Source organism: Copadichromis virginalis, linkage group LG10, assembly GCF_057382275.1.
Source record: "Copadichromis virginalis isolate Kocher_CV1m ecotype Utaka linkage group LG10, C_Virginalis_male_GT1.1, whole genome shotgun sequence".
Taxonomy (NCBI): domain Eukaryota; kingdom Metazoa; phylum Chordata; class Actinopteri; order Cichliformes; family Cichlidae; genus Copadichromis; species Copadichromis virginalis.
In genome coordinates, this window is record NC_140627.1 from 20710795 (window position 1) to 20735127 (window position 24333).

The following is a 24333-nucleotide window of genomic DNA, read 5'->3' on the forward strand; positions in this document are numbered from 1 at the left end:
AAGGTATTAACTAATGCCAGCATTCCGCCAAGCAAGTGAAAGAGGCAACTGAAATCCAATCTCTCCTTAAAAAAAACTTCACGTTCTATAAGAGGGCACCAGAAACAAAGCAATGAACAAAGATGCGTTCATCTGACAACCAAAAATGCTATATAATATATATATTTTCTATAGATATCATTAAAGGCCTGCTTTTCAGCGTAATTTGGAAGCAGTAATCTTGAAAACCACTGACATGCACGACACAGCAGTCGGCCGTCTCTGATTGGTCGAAAAAATCTGTTTGGATCACGTGATATTGCCGGACGTAGACGTGAGTGGCGGTCCAACTGCTGCACCATCATCATCATCACCATCCATCCTTTGTGCTGTATTCTCGTCTTATTCGGCCTCATTTACTTACATGTTAATCGTCACTCCGTTGAGTTTCTACTGTTGTGAACGCACAGAGAAGGTAGAAGCTAGCCTCGTGTGCTATTAGCCTAACGGTCGCATCCTCTCCTCTCCATCCGATCATCGCTGCTTTGCTGTCGCTATGGGCTGCTCTTTGCTCCCTCTTTTCGTCGCTGTGTTGGCAGCCCGGTTTGTTGTCGCAGACCCGGAGGAACACGGTCCTGTCGACGGAGCTCCGCCTTCAAAGATAGGCAAGAAAAGCAGTTATTAAACCATCCTAGTTAGCTGTTTAGTTCAGCTAATGTTAGCCTCTCAGTCAGTCTGAGGGCTGATGAATAAGCAGCATCCATCAGGGGTCTCTGATACTGAAGATAAAGGCAAACACTAACCTAGTCTGAACATTGTGTGTCACGTGATTAAGAAAGCTTAATTATAGACACGAGTTATCTGTTAATTTGCTTTTTGAAGCAACCTTTATTCAAATAAACAGGAAGTAAAGCTTCAGCTGTCATCACCAGCCAGGAGGCCCAAAAAACCTAAAGATATGACGGAAAATATAAAAGCACAAAAGAGGAAATACAGCAAATCTTACACTTGAAAAAACAAAATAATAATGTGTTTGTTTGTTTGTTTGTTTGTTTTTTAAGTTAAACATCAAAGTAATAAATTCCTTTTAAATTCCTTTTTCCTTTTACATACAGTTGCAGTCAGAAGGTTTTCATACTGTCATCATAAGCATGAATGTCATGGTATTTTGGGTCTTTTTATGTTTTTGTTTTGGCGGTTTCTTTCTCAAGGTGAGTTTATTGGCAGAATTGGTTGGTTTCCTGGCACAGACCCAGATTTTAAGCATAGTCCACAAAGTGTCAACAGGGTTGAGGTCAGGGCTTTGAGAAAACCATCCCAGAAGCTTAATGTTAGTCTGATTTAGCCTTTTCAAAACAGTTTCGATGTGTGTTTGGGGTCATTGTTCTGTTGGAACACCTGTGTCCAAAGGTTGAAGAATTAGTCCTTCTTCATTATTCCCCCCAATGTACCAGTACCACTGGTAACAGCCCCAGGCAAAGTATTGATACATCTGAATAATATTTACAATTACATTTGTCTGATAATCCTGGAATCTGCAGTTGTATACAAATGGCTACAAGGGAGCTTCCCAATCGTGATCACTAATGAGAAGTTAGTAGGCCTTGGCCTTGTCAAACTAAACAACATTGTAGAGCCTTTAGCGCCACTTATAAAAGATTTAACTGAGTGTATATATATTTGAATCTGTGTTTAATTTGAACCCTATGTGGATTAAAGAAAATCCAAAACTTGTGCACCCAATTATTGTTTTTTAAAGTCATATGTAAAGATGTATGCTGTACAGTCATTTCGCCCTGAAAAAAAGAACAGTTCAAAGAAATCATTAAAAGGCCAGAATTACAATTACCTTCATCCCCACGATGAGTGGAAGTGCTGTAACAAGAGATCATTTGAGATTAAACAGTATGCCCTATCAATGTGCCCTATTCAACATCTCTATACTTCAAGATAACCCAAAAACTCAAGAAAAGCATAATTTATTGTCCTCATCCTCAGTCCACCTATAGATGAATAGTAAATACTGATGAAACTGTTATTACCCTTATAGAGAGGCCAACAACACCAGCAAACAGCAAATTTACACTGTATTATAGATCTCCGTAAGATTTAAGGCACATTTCATCACCCAACCTCACTCTGTGTCTCTTGCTCTCCAGCTGTGGTTGGGGCAGGGATAGGAGGCAGCGCCACTGCCCACTTCCTGCGGCAGCACTTTGGCCCAGAGGTCCAGGTGGACGTGTTTGAGAAGGGAGAGGTGGGAGGCCGTCTCGCCACCGTAACCGTCAATCACAACGACTATGAGTCTGGAGGCTCCATTATTCACTCACTCAACCTCCACATGCAGGAGTTTGTCAAGCAGCTGGGTGAGTTTATGGACAAAGACATTAATTAGTCACAGCAGAGGTCAGATTTTAAAATTTTTCTTTGCTTTTTCAAACCAGGGGAGGGATTCTTGCGTTTTTTTTAAATATTCCCCAGCAAAAGCGATCACTTTACAAGAGGAAAATTAGAAACCTGACACTATGTTGGTCCTCCGTGTCGTCCTGTGTTTGCCCAAACAAGGTTTGAAGTATCGTCGCAACGTGGCCGGAAAGATGGCGGTATTTAACGGCGAAGAGGTGATTCTGGAGGAGACGGACTGGTACCTGCTCGACCTGTTCCGGCTGTGGTGGCGCTATGGTATTAGCTTCATACGTCTGCAGATGTGGGTGGAGGAGATTATGGAGAAGTTTATGAGGTGAGTCAGAAATTTTAGTGCCTTGATTTTATTATTTTGTCTCTTCAGCTTCTTTGCATGTTGGACACTTGATGGGATGTGGCAGGGGTGCCGCTACAAACTGCACTGTCAGGGTATCATAACTTTGTTGTGGGTGTCTCTGCAAGTGGAAGCAAAGCTTTGTTTATTTCTTAATGCTCATTTTTTCTCCTGCTTTTTTCTGGTGGCAGTATTATTAGTTGATTAGTGGTAATGACAGGAATGCTCCAAAATTGGCACTGCAGATCCAGCTGAGTCATTCATGCCTTGAGTGCTTTTCTCCCCAAAATTGTTTTTTCTATCTCAAAGATAAGGTCTTGCCCTTAAAATGTGCATAGCATTCCCTTCTGGTGTTGCAGTCAGTGGGGGAAGCCTGTTTTTGAGCTATTTATTGCTCTCTGCGCCTTAGGCATCTGCAGCCATATTAACTGCAAAACCTTGACTCATTGTGTGCCTTTCCGAGCATGAGGTCTGTGTAAATATAGATAGCCATCTGCCTGGGATTTGCCAGAGAGAAAGGACCACTGACATGAAACTTGTCTCTATCCTCCATCAACACAAATATACAGTGTAGAATTGCATGAGTGTATTTCAGATATCATGTCAAATCTTTTGCTTACATTTATATTTCCTCTGCTCAGTTTTGCCTTGAAAAATGAACCAGAAACAGAATTTTGCTTTTTCCTTCCTCCACCACCAACATCTATTTCCTCCCTCAGGAAGTGATTTTTATCTCTTCATCACTTTTTTCTTTCTTTTCTTCTCTCTAAGTCGACAACCACAAGCCTCTATATCTTTCTCTCCGTCTCTGATTTGTTGCCAATAGATTATTGCTGACTGAATAACTTTGAGCAGGAAACGAAACCAAAAAACAAAACAAAACATCTCCATATTGCTCTGTCTACTGATTTAGTCGTTAACTGTTATAATTTGTGTGTCTGTGCATGTGAAATATAGGATCTACAAATACCAGGCCCACGGCTACGCCTTTAGCTCCGTAGAGGAACTGCTGGACTCTCTCGGGGGCAGCGGCTTCATCAACATGACCCGGAGGCCACTGTCCGATTCGCTGCTGGAGCTGGGTGTGTCCCAACGCTTCATTGATGAGGTTATCGCACCCGTGATGAGGATCAACTACGGACAGAATGTCAGCATCCCAGCCTTTGTAGGTCAGCTAAGTGGGAAGATGCAAGCAGCAGTGGAGGAAGAAGTGAAGGGGTGATGAGTAGTGAAGTAAGAGGGCAACAGCTGTGAAGGTGCATTCGGGGACAGTTATGACCTGAACGTCTTCCTTTCCGATTTGGCTCAGGAGAAAGGAAAGGACGAGAGAGGAAAAGAGATGCAGGGTTGAGAGTAGAAGAGGAAGGCAAGGTGAGAGGGGAGCGGGGTGGTCTGTGGGAGTGAGAGAACAGGAAAGCGTGTGGGCAGCTGATAATTGGTTTAAAGCACTTGGCACTGTCTGTTCAGCGCGCGTGTGCTTGTGTGTGTTTCAGGAGCTGTGTCTTTAGCTGGTGCCCAGAACAACCTGTGGGCGGTGGAAGGAGGCAACAAGCTGGTGTGTTCAGGCCTGCTGAAAATGGCCAGTGCTAACCTGCTGGAGGCACAGGTCAACTCCATCTCTCCCATCCACTCAGGTAACGCCATCCTGATGTGTCCTGTTTTTTAAGGGGTTTTTTTCAGCTGTGACAGCTTTACTGGTATTGATTATTCTTTGTGAGTCTGTGTGTCCTTTGTATATTATAATCCACCTGTTGTGTTGAAGAGGGAGCTGAACATAAAAGCAAACATGAAAGAAAGAATGAGATGGTTTGTCATCCACAGAGCTTTTTTTGTAATACAGGAGAGGGACTCCAGTACCAGCTGAGCTTCACCACGGCAACAGGGACGGCATCAGAGCTGTATGACATTGTAGTGTTGGCGACGCCTCTACAGGCTAGCGTCGGGTCTGGAGTCCAGTTTCAAGGTTTCACGCCTCCGTTTGATGAGCTGCCTGGCAGCTATCACAGCACTGTAGCAACCATCGTCCATGGTTACCTCAACACTTCCTTCTTTGGCTTCCCGGACCCCCGTCTGTTCCCTTTCGCCAGCGTCTTGACGACTGACACACCTGATCTGTTCTTTAACAGCGTGGCTAGTGTTTGTCCCGTCAACATCTCAGCAGGGTTCCGGCGTAAGCAGCCGCAGGAGGCTGGAGTCTACAAGGTGTTCTCCCCACAGCTGCTGGAAAAGTCTCAGCTCAAAACACTATTCAGGTCAGCCATGTTCTTCCCAGGAGTTGATCCCATAGTCATGCCTGGGCAATTCTGTATTTGTTTGGTCCAAAGTAAAGCCTGACGGATATGAGATTTTTAAAACCAATCTGTAAGAATCCAATATATTGGCCGATTATGTTCCCTAACGTTTCTTAAGTGTAGTTATGTAAGAGTCAGTTTAGTTTAAAAATAAACTTGATTTGTGGTTACAGCAAGTCGTGGAAGACTCCACGTTTACTTGTTTAGGCTCTGACTGGTTCAGCTGTTGTTTGTGCTTTTATTACATGTTTGAAGGGTATTTCTACCATCTCGTCCTATTGAATTTGTAATGTATCAGCTGTGATAAATGCCAGCGCTGATATCGGTAAATATCAGTCAAGCTCTAATGTAAGTTTTTAAATTTACTATTGTATAAGACAGAGAAAACCAGCAAATATTCCTATTCAGGTAGTGAAATTTAGGTATTTATGTTTAGGGGAGAACATTTTTTGTTATCAGAATCCTCTAAATACATTATAGTTGTTTTTTTTATTTTATTTAAAAAAGTTATTTAGTGATCTTACCACCCACATAGATCATTGGCTGCTTTACTCTATCATACTGTTCTCTTCAATTTTAGGTCGTACTACTCAGTGCAGGTGACGGAGTGGCAGGCCTACCCTCGCTACAGCAGCAGCCAGCGGCTGCCACCTGTGGAGCTGCACCCCAATCTCTACTACCTCAATGGGATTGAGTGGGCTGGTAGCGCCATGGAGATGAGCTCAGTGGCTGCCAAAAACATCGCCCTGCTAGCCTACCACCGCTGGAATAGACAGACAGACATGGTGGACCAGAGAGATCTGGTGCACAGGATCAAAACCGAACTATAACAAACGAATGCTAAGACCCAGATGAGTAATGTGATGTATGTCTGAGTGTATGGACTCACCCAACCAAATTATAAACTTTTTGTGATTTTGACCAGTGGCAAGAGAATTTAGATGTCCATTTATATAATATAACCTTTCGTGAATGCATCGAATTTATTCAGTCAGTACAGTAAGTTGAACATAACCCTGCTGCCTCCTAACTAAACGTAAACATCAAAAACCATAAGTCATTATATTGGCACCATTATAGACTCTGGTCCTGCTCTGCTACTCAAAAGGCCTGTTTCACTTCACTGATTCTCTGTGCCACATAAAAGAGACATGTTGCACTTTTGTTTGTGGATTTATTGCCGATGCTAATTGGCAGTTTCCATCCAAAAATGATGCCGCAAGGACCTTTCCTTTGCCAAGAAATAAGAAAACCAAGCAAATATGGAGAACACCAGCTGGCGTACTGTATACTGTACGGACTGTTAGGAGGTGGTAGTGCTGTTAATGAACACCATTGAATATAAATACCAGTTTACGGTTTTGGTACTGCTCTTCTTAAACAAATGTTTCTGTTTCCAAGCCAAGAAAGCGTTTAGAACAATAAGCTGTTGTACAGTATGTAACTGATTTAACTTTGTCATCTAATCAAAACCACAGCACTGCTGCTGCTACTCTGTAAATGTAGGGACTGTTAATGGACTGGTTGTTGCCACCAATGAAATCTCATTAAAGTAATCTCAGTAGGATTTCTGTAAATTAATAATTATTCACCAACCCATGGTAGTGGCCACTGGTGCAGTGCTCTATTGTCCCTTTCATCATTATCTCCCCTTCCTGCTGCTTTTGTTGCATAATCCAGCAGAATTTTTATTTTTTTCTTCAGGGAAATGAGCCAGCCAGCTTTGACAGTGGACTGAATAAAAGCAGAGGACAGATCCGTGCTGCTGCTGCTGCTGCTGCTGCTGCTGCTGCTGCTGCTGCTGCTGCTGCTGACCACAAATGTTTCCATTTTCTCGCAAGCATTAAAAGCCTCAGTGGGAAAAAAGCTTTTCTGCTGAGGACTTTAATCATGTAAAGCACACACATGAAAATTTTGGGTTTCACTTTCAGAATGGGGAAAAGGTTTTTACGAAGACACAATGAGAAATCACTGACAGCTGATTATCTTCATGTGACTGAGTAGTCTTGTTTTCTGAATTTCTAATTTATCTGCACTGGATTTGGGCTGAAGTGGATTTCTAGAAAACCTTGTAACTCCAAAGGGCTTCAGTTGATGGATAATGTGATTTCTGTTGTGTGTTGAAAAGTGGCTGATGACACTGATTTAAAACACTGTGATGGCCTCAGAATCAATGTGGTGGAAACTGTGTATTTTTAGCCTTTTTTTTTTTTTCCTTCAAATTTCAAAAATTGCTTCTTTAGGCAGAACAGTACAATTTGTAGCCCCAGTGCTCGTATATAAATCTTCTAGCAAATACACATCTCAATACTGTTCAGACTACTTGTCTGTGTCAGCTGTAAAGTTCTGATCATGAAAACATGATCAAATTAAAGACGAATGGGGTCTGAAATTGGAATTATCTGGCAAACTCCTGTATTTATGGTCTAAATATTCCCGTCCCAATTTGTGCACTCTGAATAGTACAGTAGTACTTAAATGACGGGGGGTGGGGTTCCTCTACAAGTAAAAATTAGTATAGTCATAAAGATGTAATAAAGCTGTACTGTAAGAACAGAGTGAAAGTAGTAATAAATTGCCCCTTGGTATTACTCATTATACTGTCAGGTCCATAAGTATTTGTATAATGACACAATATTTGCATTTTTGTCTTTGCATAGCACCACAGTGCTGATTTTCATCTTTAGTTGAGTGAGTTTATCAAACGTGTTGCATTAACTGTTTGGAAATTACAGCAATTTTTATACAGAGTTCCCCAGAGGCTCAAAAGTAATTGGACAAACATAATTTTAAATACCAGAATTGTTTTAAATACTTTGATGAAAATCGTTTGCAGTCCAATCCTCTGAAGTCCAGAACCCATGGACATGACCAGATGCTGTGTTTCCTTCTTTTAGATACTCTGTCAGGCCTTTACTGCAGCCGCCTTCAGCTGCTACTTGTTTTTGTGTCTGTGGCTTCAGGTTTGTCTTCAGTAAATGAAAAGCATTCTTTAATAAAGGTCAGATGTTGTAAAGATTTTTTTATTAACCATTGGAAATAATTCTGTCATAATGCACTTTAGTTGTTTTCTGTGATCTTTCAGGCCTTTTGATGTTTCCGAGTTGGTCAGTGCATTCCTTCTTTTTCGCAATGTACCAGATTGTTTATTTAGCCACTCCTAAAGTTTTTCCTGTCTCTCTGTATGTTTATTTTGGTTTTCAGCCTAATGATGTCCACCCCCACAGGCATCAAATATTTCTTCTTACCTGATATAGAGTTCCAGTGAAGAGCTATCAAATCGAAGGTCAGCTCCAGATCTTTAATCTGGCCATCAATGTGCTTGTCGCATTATTGTTCAATTAATTTTGAGCCTTGGAAAATGAAGGACTGAATAAAAATGTCTGCAGTTCCTAATCAGTTAACGAAATGCTTGTTATTGTCCAAATACTTAACTAACTGTACATGACCTTATTGGTTTGTATACAGCATGTTATTCTTGTAGCTGGCTGGTAAGGCAATTTTACCTACTTGACATCCAGCTGGGGAGTTCAGTCCAGTGATTCCTGTCCTTGGGATCAAGTCCTCCATATGAGAGATCTGAGGGGCTATTGAGGGGGCTTGACCACCTAAAGACTTGATAACAATAATGAGCTGAGGGCTATTTCTGTGCTAGAGGTCAGATGCCTTAATTCACTCGGAACCAACAAGTTAATGTTTAACAAAGTGTTTAATTTCACAAAATGTCATACACTGATTGTAAAATATTGTACTTGCCTAAATGTATTTCTTTTTGAAATGTAAAAATGAAGTGGCATTAATCAACATGTTGCATTTAATCTTTCTGATGCACATAATAATGCATTTTAGAGTAATTTGCATTTTTCTCTGACTGTTAATAGAATAAAAGTTATTCTATTGTAGCGAGCTATTGTTCATTTTGGCTTTCAAACAAGGACACTAAGAAGTCTACTTCAGTGCTGACTATTGGTGCTGCAGACAGGGTTTCATTTCTTCTCTATTAATAATTACACATAAGAAAATTGATTTGTTCAATAATGCAAAGTCCTGAAAAACAAGCCTCCTGGTGTCCAGTGAAGTTTTAATTCTGTGCTCCAGTTGGCATATAATCTAAATCACTCTGACAGGGTAAGTACTTATTCCACAATGAATTATTCGTTTTGTTTTTCCTGTCACTGCGACTGTACCTGGAGAATTGACCTTATCTCCAGGAAGATTACCCAAGGTCCTTTGGTCGTTCTCTGGATCACAGAATTTCTGATGTAGATCAGATCAGATGGTTACTGAAGATAAAGACATTAAAAACACATTTTAATCATCTACTGAAAGAAATGCAATTAAATATATTTCCAGGTTATTACATGTAAACGGATGATGGTGCTGCTGTAGGAAACTTAAGGCAATAAAAGCCATCTCCAGGCTTCCAGCAATGTAATGTAACATATAATGGGCTCTGTAGCTTCTCCTGCTTGGCTTCCTAGCAGCAGGAAAACAATCACACTGCTGAAAATAGAACGCAAGTCTCCCAAGGCTCAACCACTTATGCACTTTTTCGTCATTCAATCAACCGGGTTGATGGGCACATAGCCAACTAGGTCAAACTCTTATAATTAAATATTTATGTGACCATTACCCTGTTTTACAAAGGCTTGATGAGTTATGACCATAGTCATAAATCATCAAGCCTGTCATCATGCACCTTTATATACTTCATAACTCATAATGATGTTTTCTTCAGATGCAAGGTTCCCCTTGATTTTAAATACTTGGGACATTACATCATTAGTAATGAAAACTGAACAATAAAATATCTCTCCAGTCGTTTTTATAATGCTTTTAGGTTGTTTACACCAGCAGGCCAGACCAGGAAATCTTTTTTTTTTTTTTACAATCTTCTATCTAATTTTGGTGAGCCCATTCCTCAGTTGCTGTAGCCTCAGTTTCCTGTTCTTAGCTGACAGGAGTGGCACATGGTTTGGCTTTCTGCTTCAAGGTTTCAAGTGTTGTGCACTCACCAATGCTTTTCTGTGTGTTTTTGGTTGGAAAAAGAGGTTATTTGAGTTACTGTTGCCTTCCTATCAGCTTGAGGCAGTCTGGTCATTCTCTTCTGACATCAACAAGGCATTTTTACTCAGAAAATTGCTCCTCGCTGGATATTTTCTCCTTTTCAGACCATTCTCTGTAAACATTCTCATCACAAACACTCAGACCAGCCCATGTGACACCAACAAACATCCAACATTCATGCTGATATCACCTTTCTTCCCCCTTCTGATGCTCGGTTCAAACTTCAGCAGGTTGTCTTGAGTATGTCTATATGCCTAAATGCACTGGGTTGCTGCCATGTTATTGGTTGATTAGATATTTGTAATAACGAGCAGATGAGCAGGTGTGCCTAATAAAGTAGTTGGTGAGTGTATGTATCATACAGACACAAGCCAAATGGTTTATCTTTATCTGAAATACATCTACTGATTATAGCATTTTTTTTAGAGAATTATAAATTGCTATTAGACATATTTTAGATGTGGGGTAAGTGGTTAAGAAATTGGACTGATGGATTTACAACTACATGCTTATAAATGCTGAAAAACTAGTTGATGCATTAATTACTTCTAGGGTGGACTGCTGCAATTCATTATTATCAGGATTTCCTAAAAACTCCCTGAAAAGCCTTCAGTTGATCCAAAATACTGCAGCAAGAGTACTGACAGGGACTAAAAAGAGAATCCAGAATTGAATTCAAAATCCTGCCCCTTACATACAAGGTCTTGAATAATCAGGTAGTACCATATCACCCTGTTACAGCACTTTGCTCCCAGACCGCCAGTTTATTTGTACTTAAAAGTAGAATGGGGGGCAGAGCCTTCAGCTTTCAGGCCTCTCTTCTCTGTAACCAGCTTTGAATTTGGATTTGGGAGACAGACACCCTCTCTACTTTTAAGATTAGGCCTAAAACTTTCCTTTTTGCTAAAGCATATGGTTAGGGCTGGATTAGGTGGCCCTGAATCTTCCCTTAGTTACGCTGTAATAGGTGTAGGCTGCTGGGGGATTTCCATGATGTACACCGGCTCTCATCTACAACATGTCTTTGTCCTGTCTTCCTCCCCTCACCCCTACCACTTGTGGTAGATGATCAGTATGTAGTACTATGCAGTATGATCCTTTTCTAGGCTGGCGGAACGATAACTCATAACCAAAAATGTGTGCTAAATAAAGGGATTTAATTGATAACAGTGCAGCTGAGTGGGCAGACACGAGTTGCTCTGAGGATGCAGTGAATTCCTGTGAAATCTAATTTCAGCAGAGGCTCAGAAATTCCACAGAACTCTCTCTCTCTCTCACTCACTCACTCACTCACTCACTCACTCACTCACTCACACACACACACACACACACACACACACACACACACACACACACACACACACACACAATCCATATTTCATACTGTTCTCTTCTATCTGATTCTCTCCCATCCCTTACCAGCCTGGCCGAGCTTCCCACAGGCCGTTTGATGTGCATGTGATCTGTTTACTCTGAGGCTATTAAATCAGTGGAAGTCTGTAAGACTGCTGTATTCAGCTGACAGATACAGATGGGAAACAAATTAAAGAGGAAAAACTGACACATATTTGTCTTAGTGAGGCATTGGTCCACCATATGTTACCAGAACAACTTAAGTCTGCCTTGGAAGTCTGCAGAAGAGATCGATGTGATTCTTTAAGAGAGTCCTCTGACTGCAAACCCCCACATCTGAAGACCACCCATCAAACCCCCCCAACTATCGTATTATTAACCTCACTACTGTACTAACATTTTTTGGACTTTCACTTTTTGGACTGAGTAAAAATGAAACTGAAAGAGCTATGTTGTTTCATTTTCTGTTAAAATGACTAATTTTTTTCTGCTCCCTTTCTCTCATCAAGACTTTTAGTTCAGATCAAAATATAAGTCGGATCTTTTTTTTTCAAGGATGTTTTAATGGTAAATTTAAATTTGTTTGTGGCAGTCTGTACCCGTGTTGACACTTGGTGGTTTCTCTTTCCAGTGAAGAGGTGGGTGGAGGCTGCCTGGAACAGTTGGCTTTATGACCCCGTTTTGGATCATTTCTTTTGGAATGAACTCAATGGAGACTTACTCTGTTAGTCCTGCTTTTCCTCAGTCAGAGAGCTGAAAGCTTTTAAATTATATTTTTCAGCTTGCCACTGCTTCTTCGGTGAATCTGGAAGGATGTGTCTGTTCTTCGACAAGGACACTAAGTTGTTTTATCATATAGACTCTTTGTTAAAAAGCTGTTTGATAACTTTGTTTGTTCTTTACTCAGTTAGTCATAACCATGGATGTTCATTTGATCTCGCCAGGAACTCGCATGGCATCTGAGTATATTCTCACTTTATCACCCCATCATTATCACTCCTCAAAACTTTTAAGAAGAACTGTGAAGGGAATCTGTCCGTCCTTGCTCAGTGTTAGTGACTGCACACCCATAGAGTTTCCTGTTTTTATTCAGTGTTATTGACTGATTCATAAAGCCCAACACATACCAAAAATTTGCACTGTTGCAGTCGTGTTTATGTTCTCTCCCTTTATGCCTCTGTCAGTGTTTTTTTTTTTTTTTTTTAATTTTTTTAGCTTATTTCAGTTGTTTGTTTGTGTGATGTGTTTTCCACTGCCTGACCTGGTTTTGAGTCTTGTAACATTTCAACTGTATCTGAATGTTTCAACTATGTTTTGCAGATAGTTGTAGACGTTCTCTCCTGACCTTCACCATTCATACTGATGGTGTTTTGTTCTTAATGTTTTCAAATTTGGATTCATCACTCCATAAGTTCTTGTGTAATTTGACATACCTCAACCTTTTTGCCTTGTTTCTCTTCCTTATTAATGGCTTCTTGACAGCCACCCTTCCACTGAGACCATTTCTGATGAGGCGTCAGTGAGCAATAGATCATCTGAAGGATCAGATGCATCTCTCAGGTGTTGTGTCAGGTCTTTGCTATACTTTTCCCCATTTCTTAATGACATCTGCTACAGATAGACTTTTAGCATGTCCCCTTCTTCTTTTGTCCTCCACTTTTTTAAGGACACACTGCACACTCAAAGGACACACTAAGGATATATCCCAAGTTTTCAGCTAACAGCTTTTTGGGAATCACCTTCTTGGTGCAAAAATGCTATTTTATCTCTCTCAAACTGTGTTATCTTTGGCATTTTTGTAGATTCAGCAAAAGTTTTGTGACTAAAGATAAAAAAAAAATAAACTGGTACTTTGCTAAGTTGTTTGTTATGTGTAGAAACAACACTGGTTCATCCCTTGAGTCAGATGACTTTGTGTGTTTGAATGATTCATAGATCAGAGTTCACTGTCTTAGCAAACAAACACACAAACAAACAAAGAATATTCCTCTGAAAATGCTTAGGTACAAGGACTGGGCCAAAAATGAATGAAAAAGCAATCGGTGTCTAAACAAAAACTTATTTAGACACTGATTAGACCCTTCCTAATGCCTGACGAACAATTCAAAATCACTTTAAACATATTATAGCGAAACACGATTCCCAAGAAACACAAAAAATCTAAAGCTTTCTAAATAAAATGTAAGAAATTAAAATAATAATAAAAATTATAAATTTGGGGATAGTTTCTTTTGAGTGCTTGGTCTCAGTTTTCTAAAGCAGACAGAAGTCTAATAAATTGTTTATTAAATAATGAGCTGAACCTCCTCAAGAAAGTGGGAAACAATGGTGAAATGTTGCAGGATGTTAAGGTCCAGCCTCGAGCTGCTCTCCCATTGGCCCTGCGGCGCACCACGTGGTAAGGCAGTCACGCGCTTTCCAGGAACCCGTCAGGAAGAAGAAAAACAAAACAAACCCGAGAGAGCTGTAACAGCGTGCGGACTCCATTGAAAAGGGAACGTTATTATCTCTAACACGGGACACACACGAGGTCCAACACCGAGAGAAACGTGTGTGGGGGCGTCCTCAAAGTGAGTACGACCGTTTTTCATCCGTTTCGGGGAAAGTTGGGCTTGGCAGCGGATGGGTGTTTTCATCGCCGCGGCGGATTAGCTTTGAAGCTAACTGTCGGTCGGTTGTTGTTGTGTATCGGGCTTCAGCTGGGATGAGGAAGGGGGCGGACGGAGGCCATACTGACTGAGGCTGCAGCTGAAAAGGAAGCGAGACTGTCCAGTTCCGCGTTAAAAACACAACCAGAAGGAATAAAACACGAGCTGTTTGGTTGTTGTTTTTTTCTTCTTTTCTGTTTTTTGGACCGCAGTTTGTTGAGCTCCTGTAGGAAGTGGAGAAATGTGGCTAGCTAATGCTTTACGACGAGCTCAGGTAAATTTCGATCACCGAGCCTAAAAACCTGTCCACAAAAGACAGACTGTTTAGCTGATGTAGTCCTCTAAGGTGTAGTGGGTCAGTTCCCAGAAGTGACTGATTCTGGATCAGCGTGGTCAAAAGTGTACTTATGTAAGAAGATTGGCTTGAACTCTACTTTAAAACTACCTACAGTCATCCTGCACGGCTTGGAATGCACTTAAAACTACACAGCATGCCTTTATATGTGTGGCAGAGCAATTGTAGACTGTTTGGAGGTGTATTTGTGGTAGGAAAAGCCTCGGTAGTCGCGTGAAACCCCTTCTACTGTGACTTTTTGCAGGCAGCCCGAAGTCTCATTAAGGTACACGCCCCCCAATGCACAACACATCGAGAGCAGCTGGAAAAAAACTCGACACAGCCAGAAATTTCCATGTGGTTGAAGGCAAACAGCAGACTTATATTTTCACCGAGGAAATGGCCTTAGTGACGATTTATTAGTGTTATTATATTACTTTGGGTTTTCACCTTTATAGTTTATCGTCTGGATTGGGCACTTAAACGTTTGATTCAGTGTTTCTTCTTCGATATAAATGACTAAACGTGCCCCAGATTGAGTCGTACTGCAGTGCTGCGTTGAGGTTTTGTGGTAGGTGGTGGATTTTACTTTAAATATCTGTGAAACACGGTTATCTAGGCCACGGGCATGTAGGCCTCCAAGTTGTTTATCTTCTGCCTCAACCTAGGCTGAATCCAGGCTGTTTGTGATGAAGCAGCTCGTTTGATTGACGGCTGCGACGGCTATTCCAGGACACGTAGAGGCGGGACATATTCTCAGCTCGGCCAATGGAGGATTGGGATTACGTGGGTGTTGGCACAGAATGGTTAGTTTGAGGCTTTGTTTTGCTTTGCTGAGGATCTGTGATGAGTGCAGTGACTGGTGAGATACTGGTGACATTTATGGGTTTACTGGTGTTTTGTAATAGGCCATTTGTAATGTACACCACTCCGGTATACTCCGATTATTGTTTTGATGCGCACGCTTTTGCAAAACAAATGCATCCACCACGAAGTGGTGCAAATATGTGCATGGAAGACATTTAGTAAGAAGCAGATAGTATTTGCGTCTTTGTGCAGGGTTGATGTTACAAAGCTCACCCTGCATTCATCACCTTTTATCTGTGCTTGATTTTAGTTATGAGTGCTCCTTTTAACAGGATAAAAACATCTGTGTTGTACCATACAGTTATCAGGCCATCATATGCCTCAAATGCAGGGTAGTTTAAAAAAAATGCCTTCAAGCATGAAATACTGATTTTATTTGCTTTTATCATAAATAATTTGAAACCATATGTTATTGAAAGCAGTGCTTTTCATGAACAGGAGAAAAGGATCCTGGATAGCAAAGTAATTTTACCATTGAAGGAATGCTGGGATCAGAGCGCGCCAAACCTAATTACCCAAAAGCCTGTCCTGCAGTGCTGATAGTGAACTTGAGATTGATTTGAAAATATTTTAGACTCGACTGGTTTATTGGGGATCACCAGATTTAACTGTTTTGTTTGTTTGTTTTTTAAATTGTTTGTTTTTTTTGAATTTTAACTTTGTTTGTTGCAATCTTGTGACTGCTTTAAGACCTTTAAACAGCTCTTCTTTCTGTATAGTTTCCAAATGATTCACGTTTATCTACGCCTTTCAAAGCAGGCCTGTCGTGGCAGGAGAAGAGGAGGTAGCTGAGTCGCATGAATTTTTGCCACAGTGGTATGCATTACGTTTGTCTGTGACAATCCAATTAATTCAGTTAAGTTTCACGTCTCGTTTTTTTCTTCCGATCACGTGCCCGCCCAGCACAATGACTCTCTGTCCTTCTCAAAGGCAGCCAGCCGCCCTGCAGTTTTGGAACTGCTGTGTTACCTGTAATCTTCTTGCAGGTATGACGTTGTGGACTAAAATCAAACATCTGAAGTGAAGTAGGCGTCAGCCATCAGTGCTTATATATAGTGAAATGATTGATGTTTGTCAGATGCTGAATGCAAAGATTACTGAGCTGCAGGGTTAGTGAAAACACTGTCATAAGATTCAAGATTCAAAGTGTTTATTGTCATGTGTCACAAGAGAAAAGGCATTTCTTTGTGCAATGAAATTCTTTCTTTGCTGTCCACCCACAGATGCCAATTAATATATACAATAGAAATAGAACATATAAATACAAATAGTACAAATAAATAGCTGAAGACAGAAAAGGAGACAAAATATGGAGATTTGAAACAGACGTGTGCAAAAGAGCTATAGCTTAATATGCTGGCTTAATATATAAACATATTCAATTTTAAAAAAAGTCTCTGAATCTTCCCATGTGAAGTTGCTGCGTTAGCTCTTTCTCCGCATAAAGACAACATTTTTTTGCAGCTTTGAAAACCTTTAGGATTTGTATCTGGTTTTTCTGTGCTGCATAGGCAGAGACCATCCTCACTAACTTCGTGTGCAAACCCTGTCATTTTGTTCTATAAGCAGGCTTGAAATATGATAGAAACCTCTCAGTTCAGAAAAGCGAAACAAGAGTTAAGATCTGTTCACTGCGGAGGATGCTGTGGTAAAAGCTGCTCAGTGAACTGAAATCAGTCTCAAGATTTAAAAATCAAATCCTTGCTCATGCTGAAGTTTAAAATAACAGTTTTTCATGGAGTTTGTAAAAAAACTGAACATTGTTTTTCTTAAAAATGCATGAAACTGATTTCCAGATATATAAGAGCAGAGAGAAAGAAATAGATAAACGTCTGTTGGTACATCCTTAATAAACACAGCTGCTTTTCTAATGTTGGTATATGTTTTAACATGGAAAATCTCAAGGTGTAAGATAGTTACCTAAATGTGAAAAGCAACTTAAAGTTATAAATATTTTTCTCTGTCAGAAGACAAACACTGTGATCATTCATCACTAGATGATTCCTCTGAATGGCCGACACATAATCAATAATTGCCAGCTCTAGTGCCAGCTCTATGCCTGTACCACTTAGTCGTAAACTTATGTATAAATAAATAATCTCCAGCCTTTAAGCACAGTTGCCTGTCAGTGAGCGCTCATACCTAGTTTTCTTATACGACTTATGGATTGGTGACCTTTTCTGATATTTGCAGACTTCCTCACATGTCCGTGCTCAGAAACAGACTGCTGTCTCATGCTTGTTATCACTGTAGGGATCATGGGCTGACTGCTATCAGTAGGTAACTCATTCCAAATAAGACACTGCTGACTGGCCTACTTGGACCACGTCCAGTGTTGTGGAGAACGAGAGCTGTTTGCATGATAGCGCAGCTCATGATTTGAACTCAACACTCAACTCCCCCCTTTTTTTCTTTTTTTAACCCTCAGTGCACTGAACTAATAGGGAAGAGAGGAAACAAACACCACTGGGTTTTAAAAAAATGATTTTTTAAATGCTTTTTTCCACATATAAATGTCTGAAGCTTCAAAGTTAATGGTCGCCTTTGAACGCTACTTTCCCACAAATCTATAGATTTAGTCTCAGCACAGTGACACATGTTGCACTCTCACACTTATAGTCACGCTTTCTGTTTTGCTTTTAATTTTAGTAAATGGTTTTTGGTATTGAAAATGCAGCAGTTTTGCTATCGGCTCATTATTTGCTATCGTTTTAATCATTCAGTGCAGTGATGAGAAACGAGGAGCAGGTGTTGTTGTTACTTTTTAAAATTTCCTTTATTTAACCACAAGTGTAATTATTGAAAATCGCCAAGGCCAAGATGGGTAGCAGGTCAATCAGCAGTGGCTACATACTCTAATAATGCACACATGAATACACAGCAAAGCACACAAAATAAATATACACACATAGGTGAGACACATACATTATAAACATTAAAAATAATGCAGCTTAAAACTTGAGAACATGTTTTAAATGTGGGGGAAACCTTTGAGAGAGGTTTAAAAAAATGATATCAGGGATCTTAAATATTACCCATAAATAACAGCTGGCATTAAGCAGATACACCAGCGTTATGATCAGTTTATGACTGCAAGGCTTACCTTGTTATGTTTGCTTCAGTCATGTGGCCTAGGTGGGTCTGTATGCTGCTTAAATGGGATGAGACATCTCAACATGTGTTATTGTTAAAAGGATATGCTGGCTTGGGCTACTCAGTGCACCACAGGTGTATAAATGGTGCAGGCCAGTGTCTCCATCTGATGGGATACATTTTTAAAATACTCAAATGCAAGGCCCTCTTTCTGAACTATGGCCAAAGTCTTCTTCTGAAGCCTGAAAACAGAGCTGTGCCCAGATCAGGTGCAGAGTCAGATCGTCTGAATTACAACGTGCTAAAAGGTTGTTTTGGTATTTTGTTGACTTCACAAGCTTTAATAAATACTAACAGATCAGCTGTAAAATGTTGCATTCAGTGGTATTTTTCTACTGGTTGACATTTATATCAATCACCCAGTGTTTGTTCATTGTACACAGAAACAAAGACAACTATTTTAAGCATTTTGTAGACAAGAAACCATAGATTTGCAGTGAAATAGCGCTATGACCAAAAAAGCCAAAATTAGTTGCCAAGAGTTGTTATAGAGAACAACAATTCATATTGTAAAAATGGTGTAAAGCGTGTGAGCAGAATGATGCAGCCAGAGTGCATCCTAGCAGCATAATCAGAAGTCATTTACATTACTGATGGTGAGTGCTGTGTTTTATTACTTGGTCTGGATGGGTAAAAGCTGACCCTGAGTTCAGACTCAACCGAGATGTAAACATTATGCTGCAAAAGAATCTGACCTGTTGAGCGACTTTTTCTATCTTCATAGCAAGCCTTATAAAAGAAAGAAAGAAAATCTTTAATGTTCCCAAAAGCAGCCTTGGAGAAAAAACAGAAATGATTGAGCTCGTACAAGAATGCTGATATAAGCGGAGGTTGCTGTGGCCTTAAATAAAGCTCAGTCCTAATGTACAACACCTAATGGAGGCGCTTTTATCTCTGAAGTCCAACCAAACAGAGAGAGGAATTCTTCTTCTGGGTTCTTGCAGCCTGCCACGGTCGGTCATAAATATCTGGCTCTGCATCACAGCCTGTGTCACCCACTGGGTAGTGAGTTGGATTAAACTGTGCTGCTGGAAAAGATTCAGTGCTACTTCGACTGGATAACGGTGGCTCATTTTCCACATGTTTTTGAGGACCTCTGGTTGTGGACACGGGCTTTCTGTTTCCCCTCTGTGATAGCAGCGAGTTTGGATTGATGCTGTTGTTATTGTTCAGGCCATATATGTCATCACTCTGCTTTTTTTTTCTAAACATGAAACCAGACACAGCTGCCCAGGAAGGAAGTGCACATCATGATATGGTAATAAGAGAATTTGTATTTCAGAGGAGGAGGAGCTTCCAAATGGGTGACCAAGGTGGTTAGTGTGTATGTGTGTGTGCAGAGACTTGTTTACTCACATGTGCATTGATGTTGGTGAAGGTGTTGCTTTTACAAATGCATTTGTCCCAGAGGCGTGCACGGCTGTGTATTTTTTTTCAAATTTTTTTTTTGCCCACTTCCTGTCTCTATGCAAAAGTGTGTATACATAGCTCAGGGGTGAGAAGTTCATTTGCAAGAGGAAGTGATGTTGTTATCTTGCTCAGAGAGGAGTGTGATTCGTGTGTGATATTGTGTTGACAGATTGCTGCTGGGGTCGTGTCTCCACGCAGACTCTCGTGTGTTTGCTATGCAAAAGCAGCAAAAGGACCAAAGATCAATCTAAATGTTGCCATCATTTGGTGATGCAAGAAAGTGAGCGAATGACAAACAAGCAAAGAATGAACCAAGCTTGATGATGGTGACGGAGGTAATTAAAAAGGTTGCAGCTAAGCTTGATGCGCGGTTGACTCAGAACAGATCAGATTAACTGTGAGCGATTGCTTGGCAGCATTTGAGTTTGACAAAGAGGCTGCTTACCGAATGTTTGATGAGGACAGGGATCAGAAGGTGGCACAAATTTGGTAGAGCGTTGCTGTCTACTTTTCGGTGCTCCGTTTATAGTCTCGAGTCATAGAGACTAATGATCTTTACCCACAATTTTTAGTATTTCATGTGTGTTTTTCTTGCTTGCATCAATTTTACATCATGCATCATTTATGTCACAAAGTTATTTCAGTCTGCTGAATATTTTGGCTGTTGTTTGATGAAACAGAACCGAATTGTTTCTGTATACTTTATTTTGTCGTTTGCTTTAACATTACACAGTTTACCATCCTGCGGTTTCGTTTGAGAACAACAACCAAACACAGCAGCTGTGGTTAAAGTCTACTTCTTTGTTTTCAACTCTTTTGATTTTAATACTTGCTCTCTGTGTGTTCTTCTAACCACAGACCTGAAGCTTACCAAGAACCGCACCAGACCACAACAGACCAGACCTGACCAGGTTGAGCCCAATTATTCACAGTCTCCCTCTCCCCCCCCCCCTTAATTTATTGTGCTGATCGGACAACCTCACACCACTGGGACTGGACAGGAGACCCAGAGGTTCCCACCACTGGAGCTCTAAGCTGTGCCTGGCAATGCCTCAGGTAAGAGGTACGATAGGAGGAGGGGAAATTGTGCTGTCGCTGTTGTTGATTTGTTTTTTTCCATTAACCCATAAACCCACGAACAAAAAGTGACTTGATTTTTTTTTATTTTTAAATGGTCTGAATGAACTCTCCACAAAAATCTGAGACAAAACTTCCTGTGAGCAAGTATGCAAAACACCTGTGGACAGACAGAATCGTAGATGTGAAACACGGTTCAGGGGCTTGAAAGAGGAGAGTGACTGACCCCAGTGCTGTATGATGTCTGTAGACCCTGCATCCAAACAGCTGCTGAAGCCAGATGGGCTGACTGTGAGCGACTTTCTCAGTCCTTCTAAAAAAATAAGTGCAGAGTGCCAACTCTGAGCAGGCTTTAACATTTTTGTAATTCTCTGCGGTGCCGAATTAATAGCAACGTAGCAAAGTCAGCTCCCGGAAATGATGGTGTCAGCCTTGACAGTGTTTTTTTTTCTTTTTTTTTCTGCTGTTCTTTTCTCCTGTTTTATTATTCATATTAGATACCACAGGGACTGTTTGTTTCTTAGGGTTTTGTGGTATCTTGCAAAATGTGCAAGTATGTTGTGATTGCAGCGCGTCTGTAGCTGCAATCTTATCAAATAATTCCCTCAGCTGTTAGAGTGAAGAACAGGAGATGCTGGTGGTTTGTTGGGCTGAGACACGTGTTTAACTTCAGCGCTAGAACAAAAATAACAACAGCAGCTCTGGAATAATATCTGTAGATGTTAACTTTATTGCAGATATATTAGTAATGGGTTTTATTTTAAATTGCAGGAGTGTTTTTACAGTATTTTCTATTGCTGATGGAAGTTTTTTTTTTTTTCCTTGATGATGATGATGATGGAAAAAATCAGACAGCTATCCATTATTTTGACATATTAGATCACTGATATACTGAATGTAACATGATTTTTTTCTCATAACCTTTAACTACAATATATTATTCTCTGTCAAAGTCATGGAGCATGTCTGGGAGCATTACAGGGTAGCAGGTGCTGTTGCTTCCTGATGCACCTGTCAGTAGCCATGTTTGTGGGTTATACTGATTATTAATCAGATCGGTGTGCACGCAGACACTTCCTCTGATGTTCCAATGGTGGTAAAATTATTCTCACTTTTCATGTCTGTTATGTCGTGTTTCGGTGTCCAGTGTGGCAGTAGAGGGGGAGCAGAATAAAATCACATATGAAAAGTTGTCTGTATGAGGGAGCGGATGGAAAAAAGCCTCCCATTCATGTATTTGATTATGCTTCAGTGCCCAGCTTAAGTTTGCTCAGTTCATAGTTGCGTGTTTGGGCACAATAGCTGCAGTGTTTTTGGTTGTTTTTTTGTTTTTTTTGTGTGTGCTCTAAATGCAGAAATTTTTTTTATTTATTTATTTATTTGCTGTTGACATGAGACATGACTGCACAGTCAGTGCTTTATCTTTTCTTTTCTCTCTCATAAATGCACACTGCTTTCTGTTTTAGTTTTTAGTATTATTGTTTATTGAAATACATCTAATGATTATAGGAAGATTGAATGACAGATAATTGTATTGTGACTGATTATATTATGTAGGAATGATGAGATGCAGAGTCGGTCAGACTATTTAAGAAGTTGAGAAACAGCATGAACTCAATATAAAAGATGGACGTAGCCTTAGGATGTCTCCCGTTGGTTAGGCAAGACTCATCTCATTCAAGATCCCAAAAAGCTGATATTATGTAAAATATACAGAAAGAGTATTCAAGGATTTGGCAGTCATGTAAAACTTTAGGATTAACAGTAAATGGTATGAACGCAATTTTATGCTATTAATTGTGAGGGGCAGCACATGGGGGCAACAATAGACTCACGATTGGGTATTTGGAAAAAAAGAAAAGAAAAAGCTTTTTTTTTTTTAAATTAAGGATAAGGAGGTGATCACCACTCTGTGAAAGACTGCGTGGGCAAATTGAGCATTTATTAGTGTCACATTGCAAAGACCTGGATAATGTAATCATGTACAGTACAAAATATCCCTAAAAGATTCAACAGATGATGTTGAAATCAAGGCAATATTGACTGGTGATGAGGGCAGGGATAGCTCAGTAGGTAGAGTGGTGGCCCCATGATCGGAAGGTCGGGGGTTCGATTCCCCTGAACAGCTACCCTGAGGTACCCCTGAGCAAGGTACCGTCCCTACACACTGCTCCCCGGGCGCCCAGTGGCTGCCCACTGCTTCACTGAGTGAATGGGTTAAATGCAGAGAGGGATTTTCCCCACGGGGACCAATAAAGTACACTTTCTTCTTCTTCTTCAGGCCTTCGGACAAACAAACAAACAAACAAAACGGCAGACATGACTTTTTTAGTGCAAATCACAGCGTGAGCTAGGGAGCACTTCTGAAACCCACTGTCTGTGAACACTGCATCGATAAATACCAGCCTGTTTTGCACAGGTCAAATGCATTTGTGATGTGATGCATCTGGGAGGTGCATTGGTAACTTGCACTTCTGTGAAACCCTTTCAAATAAGACAATGTCAAACCGCATTCTGCACATATTCCAAGAGCACAGCTCCGTAGCAAAACAGTCCCGCTGGTAAACTGGTCTGTGTGCAGCAAATGATAGCTTCATCTATCTTTAGAAATTGAAGTCAGCTAAACTGTGAACTTACATAATTCAAATAACTGCACTCAAGTCGGATTTGTGTGTCCACTCAGCTGTTGTACAAACCTTGATCATAATGACACAAAAATACACACAGAAAACACCTGTAGCTTCCTCCGTCTAGCTTATAATAATTCCTGGCAGAATTGAAAGTATGGCACACAAAATGTAAAAATAATGTTAATAACTTTAGTTTTATAGCACTTCTATAGCACAGTTACAAAGTGCTTCACACTTTAGATAAAACCACACACTAAAGTCAAGTATACATGTTCAAACATATTGTCTTACATTCTTTCCTGCATGCACATGTTGAAAGAACGAGAAATATATGGGCGAAGGTCCTTTAAAAATGAGTTTTCATCAGTCGGTTAAAACAACCCACAGTCACAGAGCCGACAGGCTGAAGAAGGCTGTTCCACAGTTTAGGAGCTTTAACCTCAAAAGTGCGGTCACCTCTAAATTTTAACATAGGAGGATGAAATAGTTAAGAGACACTGATGAGATTATCGGAGAGGAATAAGGTCTCAGCAGCAGCTCTGCTGTATACACAGGGTCAAGGCTCACTAGAGCCGGTGAGAACAGCAAACTCCTGGCACATCGTTTTCAGACCCCACGCGGTCTTTCGCTACTCACATTAAACATGATATATAGGTCACTTAGATAACTTAAAAATGTTCTTGTTTGGCTTTTTTTCTGTGTTTTATTTGTTCCTCAGTAAATCGGTTTGGCTGAGATTAAAGTTATAGTTTTTACACAGCTGAAT

General features: G+C 40.4%; 2 protein-coding genes across 5 annotated transcripts in view; both read left to right on the top strand.

Moving 5' to 3' along the window:
- The first annotated feature begins 78 nt into the window (after window positions 1-78).
- On the top strand, window positions 79-8930 carry pcyox1l (prenylcysteine oxidase 1 like). Of its 2 annotated transcripts, XM_085470579.1 has the most exons (9): window positions 79-644; window positions 2139-2345; window positions 2545-2719; window positions 3695-3955; window positions 4047-4108; window positions 4231-4371; window positions 4578-4989; window positions 5609-5893; window positions 6733-8930. In XM_085470579.1, exons 1-8 carry the CDS (start codon window positions 536-538, stop codon window positions 5856-5858), a joined length of 1617 nt encoding a protein of 538 aa, XP_085326705.1. In that variant the 5' UTR covers window positions 79-535; the 3' UTR covers window positions 5859-5893; window positions 6733-8930. The 2 variants fall into 2 exon arrangements, with proteins under 2 accessions (XP_085326705.1, XP_085326706.1); XM_085470580.1 differs by lacking the exon at window positions 4047-4108 and having other exon boundaries at window positions 82-644; window positions 3695-3906; window positions 5609-8930.
- A 4945-nt stretch (window positions 8931-13875) lies between these two features.
- Window positions 13876-24333, top strand: part of crebrf (creb3 regulatory factor) — a 33993-nt gene continuing 23535 nt past the window's right edge. The window contains exons 1-2 of one of the 3 annotated variants that reach the window (XM_085470583.1): window positions 13876-14018; window positions 20719-20923. Coding sequence is in view for 2 of the 3 variants with exons in the window: in XM_085470581.1 (XP_085326707.1) it covers window positions 20908-20916 (9 nt within the window). In the remaining variant the exon portion in view is untranslated. The other 2 variants (XM_085470581.1, XM_085470582.1) reach the window with 2 other exon arrangements.